The 24,525-nt window shown below is 44.1% G+C and overlaps 1 protein-coding gene across 2 annotated transcripts in view; it reads right to left on the reverse strand.

The window, feature by feature from the left end:
- usp6nl (USP6 N-terminal like) overlaps window positions 1–24,525 on the reverse strand; it is a 64,347-nt gene that overhangs the window by 25,009 nt on the left and 14,813 nt on the right. Inside the window, exon 1 of one of the 2 annotated variants that reach the window (XM_070929108.1) lies at window positions 2,278–2,396. The exons of the other annotated variant lie outside the window; for it this stretch is intronic. Coding sequence (XP_070785209.1) covers window positions 2,278–2,332 — 55 coding nt within the window. The 5' untranslated portion in view covers window positions 2,333–2,396. Of the gene's footprint in view, window positions 1–2,277; window positions 2,397–24,525 lie in introns of those variants that run through there. 2 annotated transcript variants of the gene reach the window in all.

The following is a 24,525-nucleotide window of genomic DNA, read 5'->3' on the forward strand; positions in this document are numbered from 1 at the left end:
CACAAAAACACAGCGATTCGACCCTAAATCCAACACACTGGTCCTTAAAGCAAAAATGCCAAAACTTCACTGGTTCCAAGACCTCAGACGAGGTTTTCCAAGAGCTCTGTGGTAGTAAATGTAATATCTTTGGCTATAAACCAAATGATTAATATAGAAAATAACCTGCAGAGTTACTGATGGCCATTAGTTGCAGCCCTGGTTGCATTTCTGTGAGGATTTGGTTACATACAAAGACACAGCTCTTGACTTCATGGGAACTCTTTCGGAGCCTCTTCATTCCTCGTCCTCGACTCTCAGACAGATCGGTCTATCCTACACACTGCGGATGCGAAGGACAAACAAACACTAGCTCGGCTTTCATTCTTCGCTCTTTAAGTCTCGACAAAAGCCTCAGCTGAACTTTGCAGGTAAAAGATTAAAAAGGAAAACGGAGGGAACGTGTGACTGAAGTGAGCTCCACTACACTACAGGCCAGGTGACAGGAAGCATTGTGGGGCGTATTTGTGTGTTTGTTCCTCATTGTTGTTGCTGTTAACGACGAGCGCTGACAATGAACAACATGACAAGTATAATCACAGCCTCTCGTTTCCTCTGCTGTAATGAGCTCTCTTTGTACTTTATGTTGAGGAGTCGGCGCTCGTCGCAGCTCTTTGCACTATTTGTTTTGTGCCTCTCTCATAGACGCTATCCGCACAGAAAGAGGAATAATAATAATAATAATAATAACAGTAACAATATAATAAGAATGACAAGCTCACCACACACAAACTCAGAGCACCTTAGAGTCCAATTATCCACCACGAGGAAGTTAATGTGGACAAATAATCGACAAATAGGCGGCATGCGATGTGGCTGATGAAACTCTGCACACACAGACCGAATGATGTCACCCACTAAACAACAAACAGCTGATGAGGCAGCTGCAGACACTTTACAGTACACTATTATATATTATTACTGTGCCTCCAAAACAATCATCTGTCTCTCCCAGTCTGCGTTTCCGAGTGACGCCAAGTGACAACCACCTGAGACTTTGGCCACCCTGATCCCAAATGTGCTTTTCCAGACAAATAATTAACTTCCACTGCGTCTGTGGTCTGCGCCACTTCTCCAACACTTATATTACAACACACTTTATCAAATGCTTCTGCAGAATACGATGGAACAAAACTCAGATCAGGTTGCTGTGACGACGAGGCGGCGAAGCTCTTTACACTCCAGAGAACTAAATTATTGAACGGATGAAAAATAAAGAGAGAACTTTGCTATTCCAAGCTTGCAAGCTAACATGTAGCACCCTCAAGTAAGAAGGGTCACCCATTTAACAACTGATGAGGCAGCTGCAGACACTTCACAGTGCATCATTATCTGCATGCTTGTGTTAGCGTACAATATTAGCATTCTAATATTAGGGCATTATACGTGGAAGCACATCATAGTTCACTGTTGAGTGTCTGCACACAGTCAGCTGCGAAGTGGGTGACACCACCGGCCTGTGCAACACACATCACAGTCACTTCTTACCTGTTGCACGATAATATTAGCATGTGTACACGTATCACATATGTTCCCAGCGTCCTATGTATAAGCTGCAGGTGGTGAGTTCAAATTGCAAAAGAACGAAGAGAAATGCTAAAGTTTAGCATTTTAGCATGCTAGAGTTAGCATTTAATCCTCCATCTGAACTGTATTACTGCTGGCCTGTTGGTGGCGCTAGTCAGAAAGTCAGGGGATCATCGGAGTTATCTGGATTCATCTCTGGGGCAACATGAACATTTGTACCACATTTTCTGGAAGTCCATCCAGTAACTGTGCAGGGAGTCCCGTGTGCAGGAACATGTGGCTACATCCATCTCTATCATGTATATTAGGAGCTATTTACAATAACAAAACCATAAACATAACATGTCCTGGATTCAGTACGAGCTTCTGAAGGCCAACACAGATATCTATGGAATATTTAATACTTTTCACATTCGCAAAGGAGATCAAAGACGTACAGACTGAAAGGAAAATTCACCACATTCTTGGAAACTGAGTATGTTTCGTACATTTTCCTCACGAGCTACTTGCATTAAAACCACAGGCCATGTCAACACAAACTAGCACAGAGGTTTTACCCATTTAAATCAAATGATATAAACCGGTTAAAACTAAACGAACACTTGTGTGTACCATTCACATACCAGAGTATGAAGTAAACATGTACACAAACAAACTGAAGCAACAAAAATGTCCAACTCTCCAACTGGACAGAATCTTTTCATCCTTTACCTCCTTTAAAGCCATCCAGTGCATCCACCGAGCGAGTCCGAGCCTTAGTCCGCATCGGTCACAGTTCAACCGGGTCCAACACACCAAGAGACGACCTGAACTACCTCATCCCATCGCCGTCACCCCCCCCCCAACCCCTCTGCTGCACACCAACAGGCAGAGAGGAAATATGAGCGAGAGGCACAGAGAAGTGAGATCAGAGACGCTGAGTTCACAATGCCACTGTTTGTTACTGCAGCTTCAACACAGACAGACTGAGATCTGACTTCAGGAGCGAGTCAGTCCCACTCACAACATTCCCCACCCAAACACAACAACACAACAACAAGCTCCATTCAACACATCAGAGAGAGGCAAAGAGAGAGAGGACAGAGGGGATCGCTGTGTCCAGTCTCAGGGAGGCTTTTCCAAATGTCACAAAAATAAAAAAAGTGTGGCAGATCAGATGAGTTAAAGTTCCAGTTTAATCCAAAACCACAAATGAAGAAATGCACTTGTAAAACATCTCTGTAGGAGGAGAGCGGACCATTCATACCACAGAAATTTGATTATTTATGTAACGAATTTAGCAATTAAACCATTTCCCAACTGTCCACAAGAAACGTCTTAGAGAACTTCTTTCATGTGAAACATTGTTGGGAAAGAGACGGAGACTGGCGGGGGCAGACGATGACAGCTGGATGATAAACAGTTTCCATTAAAACTTCATTATGAAGTGGACGTGATGCACCATGAAGGGTCCTGTGATGTGGCGTATCAGAGGCCAGAGGGAGGGTGGGGGGGTTCTGGGGAGGCTGAAACGAGCAACAAGCAAACGGAAAAAAGAAGTTCGCTTGTCATCTGGGGTCGATCTCGGCGCTCCATCGATACAGGAAGTATCTGTGTTTGTGAGGGGAGAGCTGGCGGATGGGACTTAAGTGCCGTTATCACTTCTGAAGCTCCAGGGTCACAGCGAGGAGGGGAGAGGAGGGGAGGAGAGGGGAGGGGAGAGGAGAGGAGAGGAGAGGAGGGAAGAGGAGGGGAGGGGAGGGGAGAGGAGAGGAGGGAAGAGGAGGGGAGGGAAGAGGAGAGGAGGGGAGGGGAGGGGAGAGGAGGGGAGGGGAGAGGAGAGGAGGGAAGAGGAGGGGAGGGGAGGGGAGGGGAGAGGAGAGGAGGGAAGGGGAGGGGAGGGGAGGGGAGGGGAGAGGAGGGGAGGGGAGGGGAGGGGAGAGGAGAGGAGGGAAGAGGAGGGGAGGGAAGAGGAGGAGAGAGGAGAGGAGAGGAGGGGAGAGGAGGGAAGAGGAGGGGAGGGGAGGGGAGAGGAGAGGAGGGAAGAGGAGGGGAGAGGAGGGAAGAGGAGGGGAGAGGAGAGGAGAGGAGAGGAGGGAAGAGGAGGGGAGGGGAGGGGAGGGGAGGGGAGAGGGCTTGCTGCTTTCAGACGTCATCTCCATTTTCTGGAAGTCCACTTTATCCACGTCTCTATTTGTGCTTCACTACCTTCAAAGGGGGACCCTGATTTAGTAGCCAGGTTCACAGGCTTTCATCTCTTGTATGATCTTGTGTCTCTCCCTCTCCAGAGAGTAAAATACAAAACGTTCCTGTAGCAGACTTTCATCAGTCATCGTCATCTTCTCTTTCACAGGAAGCTAATCAACGTTAATTCCTTTAGTAACTCTAGTTTTTTGTGCTCTCTACAATCTGGTGTCCATCCTGTCAGTCACAACTATATAAATTTGTTTAGAGTTAGAGTTGTTCATATGCATAAAACTTTCACCAACAAATACGTTTAGGAGTCCTAATCTCCCATGCAAACCTGTATGTATATCAAATCAATAATTCATGCTAGCTAAATGTAAAAGTAAGAAAGCTGCTGTTATTTAAATGTGTCAGATATTTATTTAATCACTAAACACAAGGCTGCTAAAACACGGTTTCTTCCTCCTCCTCAGCCAACGAAATATAGATCTCAATTGGATCTTTGAGTCATTTAACTTTAGTTCCTTACAAATGTTGAGAACTGAACCTAAATGGATTTGATAACATGGTCTGAGCTGCAGCCCAGCATGAGGGATCATCAGATGCTGAAAACCACGACGACAAAACAAAACTATCAAATGAATCCCAGTCAGATTCATCGCTATATCTCAACCAGCATATTCTTGACAGTAATGTTTTAATTATAAAGACAACATATTCTGACAATATGGCTCTTAAAATGTCACATTGTCTTTTCTAAATTGTTTTTGGCCACTTCCCTTAAATCCGCTTCCTGTCTTCAGTTCTGTATCTGAGGCAGTTTGGTGAGGGTGTGGGTAAAAACCAAAAACTACTAACAAGCAGCAAAAAACCCACAAATGTGGCTGAAGAGTTTGGCACTATCTCTGTACTAATGTGGTGACCAGCCTTCATATAACACACTGTCACTGAGTCTAGTAATATCCCCGTGACAAGGAGGGAAATAAGTTAAATCATCTTCCAAATAGAATAATTTCCACTTGTTTAAAAGGAAACTAAGGTTTGAAATATGGAGGTGAAAGTGTCTCCTAATGTCTTGACTGCAGAAGGGGGACCGGGGACAAACAAATGTAATATTAGAGGAGAGACGAGCAGCACCAGCACACATTCCCACGAGGCAAATATTAATCAATATCAAAGTGTCTGTCAGTGGGCGAAACAGCGGCCTGGCAGATAATTAGATGCAGTCATATTGTTCAAAGAGGCTAAATGTGGGTACAGATCAGAGGCAGAGAGAGCTAAATACAGGTACACCAAGACACCCCAGGAGAGGACTCATCGTCACATCATCGCTCCCTTTTCAAGATTGTAACTTCTGTTTAAATTACCTGCTCTTTCTTTCAACTTGTAATCAGTTGTTGAGCACTTTGAGCTGCGTTGACGGGATGGAAAGAAGTGTATTCTATCTTTAGCAGATGGTTGGAAGATGGATGAAGCTCTGCAGCTCACAGAAAGTGGGGGGAAAAAAAGTCACTGTTCCTCAATGGAGTCCTACTTCCTCACTGGTTAAGGTAATAAGTCATTTCCTTGTTCCTCTGGCAGGCAAACAACACACGCCCGCTCCTACTGCCATTACACTGTTGTCATGCACGAAGAGCGAATATTATCACACTTTCAGCTCGACAAACTCAACCCCACAATAAAATGCGTCTGAGTCTGAAGACTGGGGCTGATTTAAAGGCTATATCCCACCAAGTCGACCTAATTAACTGTCATCCTCCCACACTGAGCATGTGCAGAAGACAAATGGGGGAAAAGATGCCTCTGTGGTTGGATGTGTTCACGCTGCGAGCAGCTCTGGACCTCAAAGCTGGACGGTTTCCTGATCACTGACAGGAACAGGAAGTGAGAGGAATCATCGTTGTTTAGCTTCAGATTTCACGGCGAGACAGCAGCTACTGTAATGAATGAACAGTGTGTTAATTAAAACACATTTCTGTTTTGAGCAGCCTAAAACTTGTGTAACAGACACTCACACACGCTACAAAAATCTCCCGCTAATCTGACGAAGCTCCACCAAATACAGATTCAGTCAGTCTTAGCCAACTACATGTCCTCATTGAAAACCTGGGTTGAGAGACTTTGGCTGGGCAATAATTAAATAATATCAGTAATCAGCTTCAGTGAATCTTATTATGATGTTTGCTCTCCCTCCTCCTGTGCAGAGTCTATGTCCGGCCATACATCGATGCTTTTAGTCCACTGAATATATGAAATATATGCAATATTAAAAATAACTGGTGGTTGTGCTAACAGGTCTCGATGAAGGTCACTGCTTCATAAAAGTTTACTGCAATAATCTGGAAAATTGGCTTCTGAGTTCTGCCTGAATCTACTTGTTGTTTTGTAGCAGAGGAGAAAACTTGCATCGCAGTTAGAAACCATAATATTATTAACAGACAAATGTCCGACATGCAGTAATTTTACCATATCACGACCTACTCTTCTCAATAGTGTGATATTGATTACAGCCACAAACAACAGAGACAGTTTCACCACCTCTCAGTGAAGAACCTCCATCAAATCAGCACACATTTAATAAATCAGCCTAAACTCAGTAATGATGTTTGAGGGGCTACAGAGAGTCATCTGATACATAATTTAATAAGCGTAGGTGTGAAGCAGCAAGCAGGGATCAATACATTCTACTAAATCTGACGCCAGAAAAATAAAATATAAAACGAGCCCAGATGTTCGAATGAAGCCGAGGCCACTGGAAGAAAAAAACAAGCGTTTTGAGGTGAAACTCTGCAGCAGTGTGAGGAGTGAACCGCAGCTTTGCCCTTTAGGGAGGACAGACAGGCAATTAGCCCGGCTGCTACAATGTGGATGTCAGCAGGCAGCTTCAGCCCAACGCCCCTGCTGGGCCTGGACCGTCTGCAGGCGCCTCCTTCACCAACCAGCATGCGGTTTTCCCTTCAAGCTCCGGGTCCACGCATGAATATAAACTCACATGTACGAGGCTACAGATGGTTCACAGGTCGGTATGCAGAACACAGAAAGGTGTCCCGGTTTGAAGCTTCTGGCGCAGTATTTAAATATGAGAGTGAAGCGTTTTTTTCCTCTGGTTGAGTGTTAAGATGCCACAGGAGAGAGAGAGAGAGGGGGGGGGGGGTGGGAGGATATCAGGGCTGCTGAATAATGCAGTGAGATACTGGAGTGCCGATGGTGCTGACCAGGAGAGGCCTGCAGTTTAGACTTGTTATAAATCCAAACTGCTCCGCTCCTCCTCGCCTCAAGAAGAAAGACACGCAGCTCTGCACTGCTTCCATGTCTAAAGAGTCAAGAGACCAACAGAGAGGTGAGTATCTGTAGATCAATGATACTCAGACTGATGTGCATGTGGCCTATTTACACAACTGTGTCATTAATAAAAAAACACTGGAGAGGGGAACTAAGTTTTACTGGTGCATTCAGATCAATACTCGCATGCAACGATGTGTTACTAAAGTATTCCCTTATTAAAATGCAGGCTTTACTGTACACAGACAAAGTTATGAGGATTCATTTTGAGAATAATTATCTAGTAATTTTACATATCCCAGAAATGTAGCTAGCTAATGTTGGTATCTGACAGTAAATGAATCCAGTTTTTTAACTTGGAAGAAATATTAATTATTTGGGGTACAAATTCAGGAGGCTGCTCCGCTTCAGTCCCACTATGTTCCAGTTGTATACGCAGATGATCCCTAAATCGGACTGGAACACAGGTTTAGTTCGTCCTCTTTGAATGAATCAAACAAAACACGGGCACGTCGGGTGAATTCCAAGGTTATAATGAGGTCCCAGGGTGATCCTGCTCCAGAGTGAACAGCTTTAAATGAGGGCCAAGGTTGAGGCCTCGGGGCTCCTGCAAGCGAATGCAGCTGAGCCACGAGTCAATATGCTGACAGATTTTTCTTTAACTAACAGAAACAGGACATGTTTCCCAACAGCTCCCTGCTTCACATTCATAAAGTGACTCGTTTCTCTAATCAGGTATTCAAGGAGAGACCTGAGGATTCAGTGCCTTGCTCAGAGGCGGCTGTTCTTATTCATTTATTTCTCTCACACATTTTCCCAGTGGATGTGGGGATTTGAACCACTAAAGGTCTGTTCACAAGCCATAAAAGAGACCAAACCTTCACTAAAAAACCAATAAAGAATTATCTAGCGACCAGTATAGCTTATAATGGAACGGTAAATGGACTGCTACCATGCAAGGTACTGGCCTAACCGTTGGAGGCAACGGGGGTTCAGTTTCTTGCTCAAGCCCACTTTGACATGAGGACATAAGGTGTCACGGATCAAAGCACCAACCATGCGATTATAGTGGACGACCCCGCTCTACCTGCTGAGCCACAGGGGCCCCTAATACCACCTTATACCTCCACGCCATGGAACAGTGGTCCTCAACCTGCAGGTCAGGACCCCTCCTACAGGGGGCTGGATAAATCTAAAAGAGCCACGAGACAACTGAGAGGATAAGAAAAGGGAGTTCCTGGGTAATTTGACCTCTTCAGGCATCTAAGAATAATTCAAAAAGTCGATTTTTTTCCGTCTTATGTGGTAATAAACGAATCTTTTGGTCATTTGATGGCACTACTTATGTTTCTGTTATAGAAACGATGAATCAATGAATCAAGGAAACAATCAGCAGATTAATCAATAATGAAAATAATTGTGAGCTGCAGCCCTAATTGCTCCACTTTAAGGGGTCACAAGGGAAAAACGCTGGGCCATCCATGAGGTCACTGAGCATGCTCAGGGAAGTGTTTTGTCTTTGTTACATTTACAAGAGGAACAAACTGTGATGTTCAGTGTAACGATGGAACATGTCACTTTACTTATCATACCGTATCATTTATATCACATGCGACCTGCTGGTTCCTCACAGGTTCCTCCTCACACTGCAGAGCAGAGAGGGAACTGACTGAAATGTCAGCTTTTCTCTCTCACACATGCCGCCACATGACTCACTCAGCTCCACCCTCATCATGGGACTCACACCAACAACAGCGTCTGCTAGCGCCCTGCACCTCACGCCCAGTCATCTCACCTCAGCGCAGCACTGCAGCGAGTGTGTGAATTTATGTGAGCGCTGTATCTGTTGGAGGCCATCTCTAAATCTGCCTGGATTGATCCAAAGCTGAGAGAGGAGCCAAGGTGAATTCCTCCGCAGGGCCGACGGACGGAGATAAAGTCGACAGCCAAATGGAAAGTGCGAATCGTTCCCGGGGCAGTCGATAAAGCAGCTGAAATCTCCGAAACCCTCTCTCTGTTTAAGTGTCTGTGCCTTTAGAGCTGATTACACACACTTACCTGCCTCACAATAACTTTCACACGCTTGTCATCAAGTCTAATACACACTCACAGCCTCACGAGGGACTGCAGTTTGGAGCTGGAGGCTAAGAGCAGGCTGGTGGCGTGAAAGGTCCCCCACCTGTAGCATTTTAAAAATCAATAAATCATCAAAACTTGAATTTAGAGGCATTAGAGAAGTTAGTGTAAACAAACAGACTTCTGTATTGTGCAGCCTGCTTCTCAGATCTGTAATATTTAAACATGGACATGATCTCTTTGACTTGGTGGTTTTGGTTGAGTAACCTTAACATAACTGTCATAACTTCAGTTAACATTTTTCAAGCATGTTCAATATGAGGATTTCGTCTTTTGTTTTGATATAAAATGTGATTCAAAGCAGCTGTTGCCTCCTAAATTATACAACAACGTCTCTTCAGCAGGACGGCGAAGGACTGTTCTCAAATTAACACAGTGCTCTGTGTCACTGGGTGAAACTAACAAAAAGGTTTTATAGAAATGGTCCAATAACAGCATTCACAACAGAAACAGCTGCTGGAGAAACTCAATTTAAGCCAACTCTGTCACAGCTCTGATAATTAAATTTTCACAGATCCCATTAAAAACACAGCGTATCAGGTCAGAGTGATGGTGACACGTCTGGGCTGAATCTATTGAGATGATCACTGAGAAGTCTGCGTACCAGTTCAGAGGTTACGTTCTTATTTAGCTAATTTAAACTAAAGATATGTGACCTTGCTCACTGCCTCAAAAAACGACGAGTTCACTGTCACCAAAATAAAACGCCTGCACGCCTGAATGCAACATCTACCCCCATCTGTCATTGACCTGCAGTGATTCAGGACAAAAGCAATTTCTACCCAAAATATTAACTTCCCAAAGGAAAGCAAGCTGCACATACTCGTGCTGCTTAATTGGTCCTCCATGAGTGCACCAGTGGGGTTAGTTGATATATTAAAGCCATTATCAAAGCCAGCTGGCAGGAAACAACAAGCACTTTGTACCTGAATAAAAGCCTTTAATAGTGAATCCTTCTTGGCTTTAAGAGCAGGTATATTCAGCTTTTTAAACTGGCTTCTGTCACATACATGCTTCTACTTCTGAGGGCGGGAACCTGGCAGCAGATGTACACAAATCAGACCACTGTTTTCCAGCACCAAAAGAGCTAACGCTAACATGTTTTGGCAGTGACAGAAGCTGGACACACTTAAAGACTGATGAAAAATATCACTATCAAGTTCTGTAAGGCCAATCCAGGTGAAACCGAGAAAACGAAAAAAGAAATTTAACCCAAAACACACATCCTATGCAAATGTAGGTACAAACGCAGCCAGCAAAACGCCCGAAAAAAGAAGGGACTCTGGGAAAAAATGTGCATAAATTACCATCAATGTCCTAATTACAACACATTTTAGGAGAAATCTGCAAGAAGCACCAATTTACCTGCCCATCAACCCCTCGTTAAATTTATGCAAATCGCCCCTCTGGAAATACAGAGGCTCCTTTTTTTATTTGAAGAGCAGTGAAGCGAGAAGTCAACAAGCTGTGGCTGTCGTCCTCCTGCAGGGGCACAAAGCCTGGATAAACTTGTGGCCGTGACAATAAAAACAACAGTAGGCACAGATCGAGGCTATTGGGTACAAGCATGATCCAATCAGGAGACGGGGGCAGGGGGGGTCAGGGGTCACACAGTGTTCCATTACCCCGGGGCACCATGCTTCATTATTCATCGCACACCAGAGAAATGCAGCTGCAGGACGGACACACACACATACATATATATACACTCATGTCCCGCAGCAACAGAGCTATTACAGTGATGGCTCCAGGGGAATGTCCCTCCCATTCAGACACACAGCAGGACCCTCGTCCCCAATGACACCGAGGACAAAATAATTCACTTTATTATCAAATCACACCCGTTCAAGAGAAGTGAAATCTCAAACCCCGCTGTACTGAATGTGCAGACGTTACCTGTAGCGGTTAGCTAGCTGGCAACGGTACACGCTGACCGTGTGAGACAGCGTCCGTTAATTTCTATAACTTTACGAAGCGTTTTAACTCTCAAGCTCCCTTTTCTTTTTAGAAGCGCTTTTGCCTTTAGACGCGGCTGGACGACACTTTGAACGCACTAGTTTGTTTCACGTGTACTTAAACCTTTAAGAGCAAAACTAATTCTACCGATCAGTCTAATAAATCTTTGTGAAACCGAGAAGGACCGAGCGGAAAAGCGTCTCCCCTGAAATCTCCATTAAACTAATGAAGATGTTCCAAGTCGATGAGCAGCTCCTGACAGGAAGGCGAGGCGGCTTTCATTCTTCAGCAGACCTTCACTGTATCAGAGGAGGACCACATAACTGGCCAATAACCCGTTTTAATAAAAGGCTTGTGTGCTGCTTATACTGCTCTAACACTACAGTAAACATTCACAGGGCTCATAAATCTTTGGACTGCTGCCCTTTCCTCTCCTTCTTTGATTCTGCAGTTTGATCTTTGCATCTTATCTGTCGAGCTTTACAGAGAAATACATACAAACACAACCAGCGGCTCTGATGGCTGCATGGACAATGTGCTGTTCAGTACGTGCACACACCTCCAAATCTGGCCGCTGCCCTGCGTCTGGACGGCGACACCAGCTCCTTGACGATCTGTAGGACCTGCATGCTCACGGGGAGGCAGCGGTGGGGGCAGCTGGGTGTGCCACAGGGCAGGGGCAGCCCATTCTCGCCCTCTCAGCCCCAACAACCGCATCCCTCCCTGGTTCCTCCTCAGGACTCATCCTCTAAGCCACATCATGAGTCCCGGCTCCGGGGGAATCTTGATTTCAGCATCCTGAAGGAGGGGATGTTTCTGCTCCCAGACCAGGGTTTTCTTTAAGTCTTCGAAAAAGAATAACGACAAACTTTTTGGCCACAAACCCCCCCCCCCCAAATCCCAGTCTCTATCAACCCTTCCTCCTCCTCCTCCTCCTCTTCTGTAGTTTCAAATCCCCTGAAGGAGGGGACGTTTCTGCTCCGAGACCAGCTTCTTCTCCTCTTTTTATCTCTTTGATGTTCTTCCTCCAGTTCTCAACTCATGCTTACAAACTCTCCGGCACTCGAACGTCCTCAGATACTCTTAGACACCGACGTTCCTCTATGAAACAGCTGGTCTCCAAGCACACAGATGTGCAGCAGCAGCAGCAGCAGCAGCAAAGACCTGATCAGTGCTTCACCTGCTTCCAACGCTGCCTCTGGTCCACATGAAACAGCCTGTAAATCTCAACTCAACAACTGGCAGCAGCTGAAAGTAGCGGAGGACGTTCGCTGGCAGCGCCGACTCTCTGCAAACTGAATGTGTTCATCTCGCGTGTGATGTGTGTGTGTGTGTGTGTTGTGTCGCTCAGCTGGAGTGCTCTCACACACTCTTCATTTGGCCGCCAGCAGCAATCCTCTTCTTCTTCTTCAGACAAACCACACCTGGTTCTCGTGGATCAATACATGCACAGTTGACCGGAGATGCTGCTTGTCAAACTCTCTCTGACTCCCCCATCCTCTCTCGTCCATCTCTCTCTCTCTCTCCCATCATCACCCTCTCCTCCCGTCGTAGTCCTGCAAACGCTGGCTGCTTCGCTCGCTGTCCTCTCTTCACATCCTCTAAATTCTTATTAATGAGCGCCTCTCTCACTCACACACAGCATCTCCTTCCCTCCCTCTCTCCTCTCTCTGCTTCCCTGCACTCCTCCCTCCTCCTCCTCCTCCTCTCTCCTTTTCATTGTGTCGCTTTCTGTCTCGGTCACCCCCCCCCTTTTTTCCTCATGTACATTTACTGTGAAGCTGAGAACATGAGCAGAATGTAAAGGGGTGAATGTGTGTGTACATCAGTCGTCCTCGGGTTACACCCTCTCACATCAGACTGTCTTTGTCTTAACCTTCCCTCCCCTGCACGTCCATGAAGACGTCTTTAATTGCTTTTCAAGATAGAAGCAGCTAATTATAAAGCAGGTTGTATGATCGCATGGTGTTTTAGGGTACAAGCATTTATCTAGTTCTGCTGAGAGTCTTGCTTATCACTTACTCTTCTGAGTCTGAATTAATTGCCTCAACGATGTGGTTGGTATCAAATTACAGCCAATTTGGCCAATTCTGCTCCCTCTGTGGCCGGTGTCTCCTGTGAGGTTCCTCAGGGAAATAATCCTCCTTCAACGGCAGATTTCTATTCACTTGTTTTCAGGAATCAAGAACTTTTAGGGCTCATTTAGAGACAAAAATGACTGATAAGACGGAGATTTGTTCTGGCATTGCAACTCTCATCTTTTCATTAGATTAGATTATGTCCAATATGTACATCATAATAATGTTTGGTAGCTCTCCACCTCTCTCGTTAGTTCATCTTTCCTTCTCGTTTACTCTCCGCCTCCGTCCATTAGTCCATCTCTCACAGTCTCTCCTCCCTGTTCCTCCCTCTAACTGCATCATCTCGCTATAATCAGTCCATTTATACCTCCAATTGATGACGTATCCCCCGTGCTGTCAGTTCTTTATTTCCATCAGGGGTCGGCCGATGTTGACCTTTTCATCTAGCTGTTGTCACTGAACTCTGACATGATGATGTTTTGTTATACAACATACTATTTAATGTAGAATTGGGTTTATAATGGGAAATATGGCTCTAATCAACACAGGCAATCATGAAAACGAGAGTAATGGAGACTTTTGATGTTCTGTGATCTAATTTCGAAGCTTTTCCGCCCCAAAACGTTGGAGACAGTGGTTTGGGGTTTTCTTTATAACTTACTGTGTGCAATGACAATAAAGTAGAAACTCATCTAATCTAATAATATTCAGGAGTAAAGACTTTTTGAGCCATGAAAATAATCAAGTTCAAAATTCAAAATACATTAAAAAATATATATTATATAAATATATATTTTAAAACTAAAATTAGAATAAGAAAATAAAAACTTTTTGGTGGCCAACAACAAACAAAAGAAACCAGTAACAAAACAATAACAACAAAAACCCAAATCCTTGTCTCCATCAGCCCTTCTTCCTCCTCTTCTTCTGTAGTTTCAAATCCAAACTGGATTACCCAGCAGCCCTTGCGCTGGGTAATATTCTCCAATATCTGTCAGTAGATGGAGTGAAGATGATGTGACCTTGAGTAGCGACATTTCAAATACCTTCAAGGCCCATGAACACACCATTCCATTAGTGTTCACTGCCATGTTGAACGGGAATATATGCACCCACCCACCATGAGATCACACATGCATGGATGTATACACACACACACACACACACACACACACACACACTCACGAACAAACACTCAAGGACAGTGCAGCATGCAGTGAGGAGCCATACCAACATTTTTTACATGAATGTAGTCACTATAAAACCCACCCTGTTGAAATAAACTGCACCCTTTCTCTGTCTCACAAACGTGTGCACACACACACACACACACACACACACACACACACACACACACACTCTGGGCTGTGTGCTACAGTATGGTGTCCTTGTGATGAAGTGTGTCTGTACTTGTTAGCGTGTCGATCCTCCGGCACTGAGTCCAAAGGTCCAATTACTGCATTGCTGGACCGACTCTGCGGCTGCTGTTGCTATGCCTCAGACCCACCGTTGCTAGGCTGTGACCCCACTACATGAGGTGAAAGTGTGGCCTTTTACGAACATAATGGTGTCCACCTTTCAGTGACTACAGTCATTCCAGCACCTACTTCTGATAAATTAGTCTAACAACTACAAGGACAGCCCTCCAAAGCAGACTGGCGGCCATTAGATGCATCACAACAACGCTTATTGCTCTCTATATCAGGGGATGTGCCACAACAGCACATGCACCTGTCGTACTTTCCATCGCTGCCGCTGGTTGACTTTCCCCAACGTACCCTTTTCTACTCCTGACAGGAGCTGAGATCAGTTCAACCAAAGACTGATTTTAACTTATCTGATTGTTTCAGAGGCCTGAAGCTGTTAAAGGATCCAGTATTTCACCAAAGAAAAGCTAAAGCTTAATCTTTAATCATCTGTTGACATCAAACCACAGCACAAAGACCAACATTGTAATGAATTGGAATTATCTTTCAATTAAGTAACAAATGGATCAATTAAATTTAACACAGATATAAACACAGGAAAAAAAGCTCATCATCCTCATTCTAAATAAAGAATGAATTTCATTTAAAATGTAAAACCTCTTCTGTACTGTACTTTTCTTTAATTTAGAGACTCCTTGTCTTTAAAAACATGCAGTTAACCATGTCCAACCGGCAGAGCAGCAACGAGAGCTCTGAATATTACTCCAGCTCTTTTTCCTTACATCTCTCTCACAGTGGACGAGGAGGAAGAAACCAGCATCGCCTCAGCATTACACAGACAAAACAAATCTTTTAAAAAGAACTCCTGAATGCAGTGCTGCACTCCATATTCACTTCGAGCTGCATTTTGCGTCACTCTTTGCTGTGTGGTCTCGTTGAGGTGCTGCGGCATCCGACGTGCACTATAGGCATCAAGTGACACCGGTCACATGACATGCTGCTGCGTTGTGCGGCCCGTTTTTGGAATAGCCTCTTGGTATATTCTGCATTTCAAGAGGTGTTATCAAAGGAGTCCCACATGTGAGGGAATGAGTAAGTAAGGTGAGCGAATAGGAGAGAGGTGGGGGCTCCTACAGAGATATGGATTGACCTGCTATCACTGAGTTGAGGGGAAGCAGGAAGATATTGATGGAGCCCTCAGTCTCCCTCCAACAGCACCGATAGGTCCAGTCACACAGGGGCCCCTCTAACAAACCAGATCGATAGGTCCTCCACGGGTTCGCCTTAACACCCACTTGATTGAGAAGAGACAGATACTGAGAGTCTGGTCGAGCGGCTGATGCATCGTCTCTTTAATCTACAGGACCGATAAGAGCTCAGCCTGCTTCACTCAAACTGGCAACCGAGACGCCGTCGATGCTGCGACTGGGTCTTCGATCTTGGACGTCGGGGAGAGGAGACGCTGCACGCAGACTGAAAACACACAACGGCAACCGTGGAGAGCAGAAACAGGTTGGCGTCGGTCGATGCAGGTGTCTTTGTAGCTGTTAATTAGAGCTGCAACTAATGATCATTTTCATCTGCAGATTATTTTCTCTATTAATCGATGAATTGTTTAGTCTATAAAATGTCTTCAGTTTGCTTTTTTTGTCCGACCAACAGTCCAAAATTGTCCAATATGACAAAGGAAAGCAGCATTTATGAAACTGAAACAGAAAAATAACTAACACGATTAGTCGAGTATCAAATTAGTATGAAGAATCGGCTCAAAGCACAACTGATGTCTTCTATGTCCAACAACTGGCCTAGTTTTCTGGTGTGTAATGGCCATTAAAGCCTTAGGTTTGGTCGATTTGACGTTATAATCAAATCAATCAACCGCGAGAGATTTAGTCATATGATTTATTCTGTGGCAGCTCTTAATTCATATGTCTAGGTGTGATAGAGGTTTGGGATACTTAAGATTCCAGATGTGAGCTTGAGAAGGATTTTCTTTTTGCTGTCTGCTTGTGCAACAGTGAGCTTTAGTAGTTGGAGCCCATCCTTGATGATCCCGAGCGGTTTGAGAAACACCTTCAGCAGAATGATAATCGTTTACAAAAGGAAGAAAATGTGAGAGGCAGCGGAACAAAAAGCCAGAGTTTCGGCAGATTAAACGGCAGAACATGTGAAATATTACCCAATAAGGAGAGGGGAGAAGGCTTTGAAAAGGATACAAAGAGACTCCAACAGGAAACACAGACGCATTAACGTCCTTATTGTCTCCATTGCTCAGAATTAGTCAAGACCTGTCTGCAGTTATCACAACATGAATGAATGAACGTCTTTACTGCCTGCCAGAAAACTCAGTGTGAACGTTTTTAAACTTGATGCCACGTCTTTGTTTCCCTCCACAGAAAATGACAATACGGGCGACGCTGTCATCTTTCCGGCCTCCACGTCTGAACTTCTGTCTCTCTTGTGCACGGCGAGAAAGTGCAAACACCAATTTTACACAGCAATCCTCTCCATAATGCTCTCTATCTGCTGCCTCTTCCCACTCTGTCTCTCTGAAGGGGTTTGTTTCGGGTCGGCGGCGGCTGGCAGAGGGACTCACACACACACACACACACACACACACACACACACACACACACACACACACACACACAACAGCAGTGTGAACACACACTCCTCTGTTGTCCTAATGGCAGCATTCTGTTGGAGGGGTGATTGAATTAGACTGGGTGCTGATTGCTCGGCACATTGATTAATGCTGCCTGCTGCGCTTCAGTGCGTCACGGCACTCAAGAGTCCTGCTGCTGAATGCCAATGAGACGCCGTGCACGGGAACAATGTGAGCACGAACAACTCGCCACATTCACGCAGAAACATTTCAGCTCCACACTTAAAACTCAGGTCGCCGCAAACTCGCATGCAGAGACACATCAATAGCTGGCTATGAAGCTAATACTGATGTGCTTAGTCAAGATGGCAACGTGGCTTTTGAGATGAGATTTGTCAGGATTCCCAGAGGATGAATCCTGACGGCCGCAGACCTTTTATCTCGCACCACCACCAGGTCAAAATGTCCAAAATTTTATGACAAGATACCTTTAAAACTAATGGACAAATTATCCTCGAACTGTACTTTGAGATTAATGCTAATATAGCACACTACCATGCTAGCATTAGCAGGCTAGCATGTAAAACTCTTACAAACTACATGCAAAGGTTAGACATATCAACTAGTAGTTTAATATACATGTTTAAATGCTAATACCTGAGTATAGCCTAGCCGATACTGTGTTGAAGCAAATACAAATACTAATATTTTGAAAGTAAAAAAAAAAAATAAAAATACTATATTGATAGAGGCTAACTGCAGAGTCTGGTTATAATTCTCTGTGGGTATGAGCACAAGAACTCCTGATCTAATGCTAATAAAAAATATTGATTATTGCCGTGTTAAGTTAGTCCAAACAAGAGTTGCATCTTTTGCCAAGAATGAAATCTTTAGCAGAGCGGGAAAGTCTCTGATTTAAGCCGCACTAATGAAATGTTTGGTCACTCTGAAGCAGATTGGCTCCAAAACAAAATGGCCGATATATATTATCACCATATAAAGTTCTTATAGCTAACGTGTTAGCAAACAATGTCCTACTTACGCTTCCTACAGACATGTAGCAACATTATCCCATTGCAGACGTGTTTCTGTCCACCCCATGAAAGAAGTCCAATCGCATTTTTCACACCGACAACAATAAAACACTGAACATCTGTCAACAGCTGGCAGCCTCAAAGATTCTGGACTCTGGATCTGGATTCAAACCGTCCTGCACGTCACAACAGTCCAACACTCCTTGGAGACAATAAAGCACAAAGTTTTGAGTCAGCAGTTCAGGACAGTATAATGTCTGTGGATGGAGCCACCGAGGGAGGGGGGTGGTGGTGTTGGGGGTGGGGGTGGTTGGTGGGATTCCCCAGAATGCCCTCCTCTCTGTGACTTTCTCACTCCCTTTCCTCTCTCCTTCCTCTCTCAGCCTGGCGTCGTGCCACAGCGAGCGAGGGAATGGGAACAGGACGGGAAAGAAAACACAGTGGAACAACATCACCGCTCTCACACTTCCTGTTTGCCCTCCCCCGTGTCATTTCCTGTTTGAAGTGTGCAGCTTTTTGACCAATCGGACTTCAGCCAGAGTTCCAGTGTCCTTCATGGCCAGTAACATGTCGTGCTATGAAAGTTTCCAACACCACCTGTCCTGTTTTATTCCCGTCACTCTAACCTCACTTAAAACTTAATGCCAAAATGTTCTATTTAAAAACTGATTCACGTTTGGGCGGTAACGACCTCCTCGTTAGGAGCAAGGGTGTCTCTTTCTGGGGGAAGAATGAATTAAATCATGGGTTTTTTAAAAGTCAATACTGACGTCTGATGCCCACTCATTATCATGCTAGAAAAGTATTCAGCTGTTATTTAATGTTATTCTTCTTAAGGATTACCTGGTTCATGATAAACATATTCATCACAAAATAAAGGAAATTAAATCAATATTTGGCTTTTGTATTTCCAGCTAAAGGCCGTCACACAGACAACAATACATGTATTTAATAAATAAAATACTTGTGTATGATCAAACAAAGTGCATCATATCCAAGTTCACTGACAGTTTGACTGACTGTATTTCGTCTGTTTTCAACCACAGCGGTTAAGTTTAATTGTTGCATTTTTGCATGTGGTTTGGTTGGGGTTGCATTGCACCATAACATACAAACCAGGATTTGTAAACACAAGTCACATGACTCATAAGTGGTTCTCTCATGAAGTCAGAGACGAGTCCAGTTCCCCTCCCACGGTCATCCTGGAAGAGTGTGAGCTCCTTTTCACAGCTTAACATTTGTACTATATTTTGACCTGATATTGCCGCTCTGCTACTTCTGTCCTGTCGTCTATTGTCTGTCCTGGGGCCTCCCGCCTCGGTTGCCCTTCCTGAGGTTTCTCCCCCCTTTTCGTCCCATTCTTGGAGTCTTTCCTTATCCGAATCGAGGCTGTAAAGATAGAGGGTGTCGTATGTGGAGACAAATGTGTGATTTGTGATTTTAGGCTGTATAACAAAACTGACTTGACATGGAGCGTCACGGTGGCCTAGTGGTTTGAGCCTCTGACACGTCCCAAGTTCGAGTCTGCCTGAGGACCTTTGCTGCATGTCATCCCCATTATCTCCTATATCTCATGACTCTAAGTCATAAAATGCCCCCCAAAAATACAATTTCTTGACCCACCAGTTAAGAACACATTAGCTGAATACTGGCATCAATCCAAACTGCATTCTGCCTTCATGACGGTACGCCTCAAATCTGTCGACATCTGTCAAACACCCCTAAAAACATCCTCATCTCACACACTGCTCTTCAACTAGGACACAGAAATGCATTTTTTTGAAACGCTAAAATGATTAGTAAAATAAATCAGCAACTATTTTGAAAATAATTAATAATTAAGTAACAAAAATGTATTGGTTCCACCTTCTGAAATGTGAATATTTGCTGGTTTGTAGTCCTTTATGGCAGTAAAGTGAATATCTGTTGGTTTTGAACTGTTCCTCGGACAAAACAACACGTTTAAATATGTCAATGAGGGCTCTGGGAAACTATTTTCTGAGACTTCAAAGACCAAACAATTAATCGACAGACTAATCGATAATGAAAACAATCCGTAGTTGCTTATTATGTATTATACTTAAGGAGAAACATCCTTACTGGCCACACAAACCCATAGCTGAAGTGTAGCCGTACTGACCATATTCTATATCCTGTATGAGGAGCACCTGTTGTTCTAAGTCAGTATATATCAAATGTGGTTTCAGTTTCCTTCTAAGTTTTGAACTGCAAGATAAACATAGCCTTAACCACAAGCTAATATATCAGAAGACCAGTAAATCAGTCCGACTCTGACTGCGAGTCCACATTAAGGACCAGGCCTCCCTCACTGCTAACCTCTCCCAGGCCTGCATGACCCGGCCTCCCAGTAAACCGCCATGACGTTCACCACAAAGGTGTGAGATTCGATGGCTTCTGTAGAGGGACCTCAGTAAACAGATGTGTGTGTGTGTGTGTGTGTGTGTGTGTGTGTGTGTGTGTGTGTGTGTGTGTGTGTGTGTGCAGTATTGTTTACTAGGCGACAGTAAAATAAACAGCTGGTGAAACAGCGGAGCACTGGGGGGGCCAAGCAGAGGCAGACAGTCGAAGATCTACGACGACACGGCACCGGGTGACTGCGGCACCGGCGTGGGAGTCAACGAATATTACCCACAATGCTTCATGCTCGCCCTCACTGTCTCAATCTCTCTCTCACGCACACACACACACACACACACACACACACACACACACACACACACACACACACACACGTGCATTCATACATCACACAGTCGATCAGGTGTATCCTGCTTGACATTGGTCGATAGGGTGTGTGTCGTTTATCACGAGCTGACGGGCGGCGAGATGTTTGTCACTGACCTGTGTGTGTGTGTGTGTGTGTGAGTGTGTGAGTGTGTGTGTGGTTTCTCCCTGGTCACTGGTTTACTGTAAGGTGCTCATGGTGGCGTTGGGAGGCTGCAAATGTGGTTTCTTGGGGGATGATGACATCATGCATCATGTTTTGGCAAGTTTGTGTGTTTTATGGGACAGCCATGTTGGCTTTACAATGTGAGCGTCATGGTACACGTGTTTGTTTTGGACATTTGTCATTGCCTAATGACACACCTGAAAGGTCTCATTACAGTCTTTGTAGGTCGTGACACTTGTGCAACATACAGGAAGTACACAGGTTTACAAACACGCAAAACCTTATCTATGGACTTTTTTCGCATTTAGAAACAGAGGAACTTGCTCAAAAACTGGAATTTAAACGATAACTAGCTTACTCAGGTAAGACCAAGAAGTTACCGTTAGCACGACGGCACTGGAGCCACTGACACTTTTCAAAATAAATCAAAATAAATTCTATGATTTATTTAACAGAAAAAACAGAACTACAGCTTTGGTAGTGTTTCATTATCGTCTGTTAGCTTAACCATGCTAATGCACTTAGCCCAGTCAGTGTAGCACAACTGACAAAACACTCAAAGCCTGGAGAAAACACATTGGTATGACGTCATGGTAGCTTATCTAGACATTCTCAGTGCTAAGAATTAAAAGTAAGAATACTTTCAAAAAAAACTTTATTAGCATGTCACAATGATGGACAGCTTACAGCTTTAGCTAACATGAGCCATAAGCCTCCAGTGAGAAAAGGTAGCTGGTAACAGTGATAGCGCTAACACAGATTACAGCAATATTTTAATAATCGATTAATCATTTAATTCATTTTTCAAGCTAAAATGCCAAAACATTGTTGGTTTCAGTGTGAGATTTTGGGCTGATAATCAACAGATTAATTTATAAGGAAAACAATCATTATTTGCAGCCCTAATTGCAGCCTCACCTGTGAACCTGAAACTGTGATATGCATCCAGTGATTTGTATGATTTTGCATAATCTTACTATTTTCAGTAACAAGAGCAAATAGATTGATATCAAATTGAACTGGGTAGCACTGAGATGGAGCTCAGTGAAGCTTGTAAACATGAAATCTGGGTGATTTCACACGATCTCTGCAAAAAGAAAATCACATTAAAAGGCAAAGAAGCCGCACACTCAAGCACAGCGAAGCTTTCTTCATTGTACAAGATCCCGCCTGTCTCTGAGTCCAGACATTAAGTATTGATGGACTAAACTTTCTGAGCGGGAGGGCCGCCGCCGCAAACAGCAGCTCTGCTCGGCTCACCATGGCAACTAAATACAGGGAGGCCATGAAAAGCAATGCCATAATTTCTGTGTGTGTGTGTGTTGAGGGAGAAAGCAAAAGAGAAAGAGGGATTTGTGTGGGTTGGTATCAAATATTGGTGCAATTATCTTGCTTAAAATATTGTTGTAGATAATATTATACAGCATTTAAGTTCTTTCCTCTTTTCATGTTTGGAGTCGGCACAGAGCAGCTTCTGTTCTTTATAAATCTTCTGCAGTCATCATCCTGTGGAAAAAACTCAGTACTCAGTTGGTTTAACAGTATTTCTGAGGTGACGCCAGTTTAAATGAGGCTGAATATTTAAGACACAGCTACAGGGATTCAAAATAAATTTGACCAAAGCTGCAGGGAACCACAGATCTCAGCCCAGCGAGGGTTCAAGTCACAGCCATACTCCTCAAAGGAAACAAACTTGTATGTGCTCTGCTGGTATTTTGTGCAGAACATCAGGAATAAAGAGCCAATATATGCCACACCAACCCTCTATAAACCCCAAGGTCCACTTTCAGCTGTATAATAAAGCTGGAAAACTTGATAAAAGTGCAGCAGTATTGAAACTTGCCCTGCAGCAGTGAAATAACCAGGTGGCAGTACAAACCCTGTCACCCTCTTTCAGCTGCAGCCAGCAGCAGCACCAGCTATGAAACGGGTATCAGAACTGTTCTTCCACGCTCCGCTCACTGAGAGAAACCCATCCAGCCAACAATAAATCCATTATTGAAGCCCCGCAACTACAAACTTTGCATAGAGGCACTAGTCTGTCTGAAAGGATTATTCTACGTTTATTGAAATTCTATCTTTTCTATTAAAAAACCATGAAGCGATCTCTTTACCTTCTTAATAAGCTGTAACTCCTGTCGAAGCAGGATCTTGGGGTGAAACATTAACAGTAGAAAGCAAAGGTTTATCAGTGAAAGAGAGAAAAGCTGTTGGGTTTGACAGGAGGGGGGGCGGGGTGTGTCTTTTAGTTTATTTGCCCTTTTCTACTGCAGGAAGTTTATGAAACTACAAAGCAGTCATTGTCGCAGGTTTACACTTTGGGCTAGGACTTGTTACTGGAACTACATGTGGGCTCAAGTAGCTACACTAGATCCAAGATCCGGGTACTTTCAGGGGTTTCTGGCAGTGCCACCAATCAACAAGATGCCCAGGCGCTCATTAGTACACGGGGGCGGAAGAGGCCCTTAAGAGGCATCTGGATTCAGGGGCTGCACACAAAAAGGAGGACCGAAAGATTTTGTGGTGTCTGTCAGAGCAGGAGATACAACAAACGGCCAAACATGTTAAAAGCTGAAACAAGATCATAGAAAAATAAAAGGATCACAATGCGTGAAGTGGAGCAGACCAAAGACCACCGGCCGGCCTCAGCGATGCCGTGAAGTATAAACTTGTATCTCGTGTTCACATAAGCATGTTTCTCATGTGTCCCTCAACTGTTCGCCTTCCAAACAGCGTCTGAAAACGACAGTGTGCCCAAAACAACTTGGTTTGTAAAATACAGTGGAAACAGTGGAGTTGAACTAATTAATTATTATAATATATTAACCATTTTTTAAGCACAACTGCAAAAAGTTTACTGGTTCCAGCGTCTTAAGTGTGAATATTAGCTGGTTTTCTTCGTCCTTGATGGTAATAAATTGAGTATCTTGGGGTTTTGGACTGTTGGACCGACAAAACGGATTAACGGATAATGAAAATAATGACGAACCTTGTACCAAAACCCAAAAAGGTTCCGGTTATGAGAAGCCCCAGGTTACATGTTGGTAAGTTCCTGTACTGAAAACAGGCTTCACACCTACTAGTGCACGATGAGGTCACCGTTAAAGATTCACCGTCTTCAAGGAAGTTACGGCGCCTTTAACAAATAAGATTCCAAGAAGGATCTTGTTACCTATTATTATTCAAATGTGAAGGCAACATGTGCATCCACATTTCTCTCTTAAATCCTAAATCCACGAAGGACCGATCAGTAAACACACAATCAATCAAACTGCATCTCAGACATCCAACCAGAAGAGGACGACAGCGACTGGAGCAGATCTAGTTTATCTGTGGAAAACCTGACAAATAAGCATGTTAT

Source organism: Enoplosus armatus, chromosome 22 (assembly GCF_043641665.1).
Source record: "Enoplosus armatus isolate fEnoArm2 chromosome 22, fEnoArm2.hap1, whole genome shotgun sequence".
Lineage (NCBI taxonomy): Eukaryota > Metazoa > Chordata > Actinopteri > Centrarchiformes > Enoplosidae > Enoplosus > Enoplosus armatus.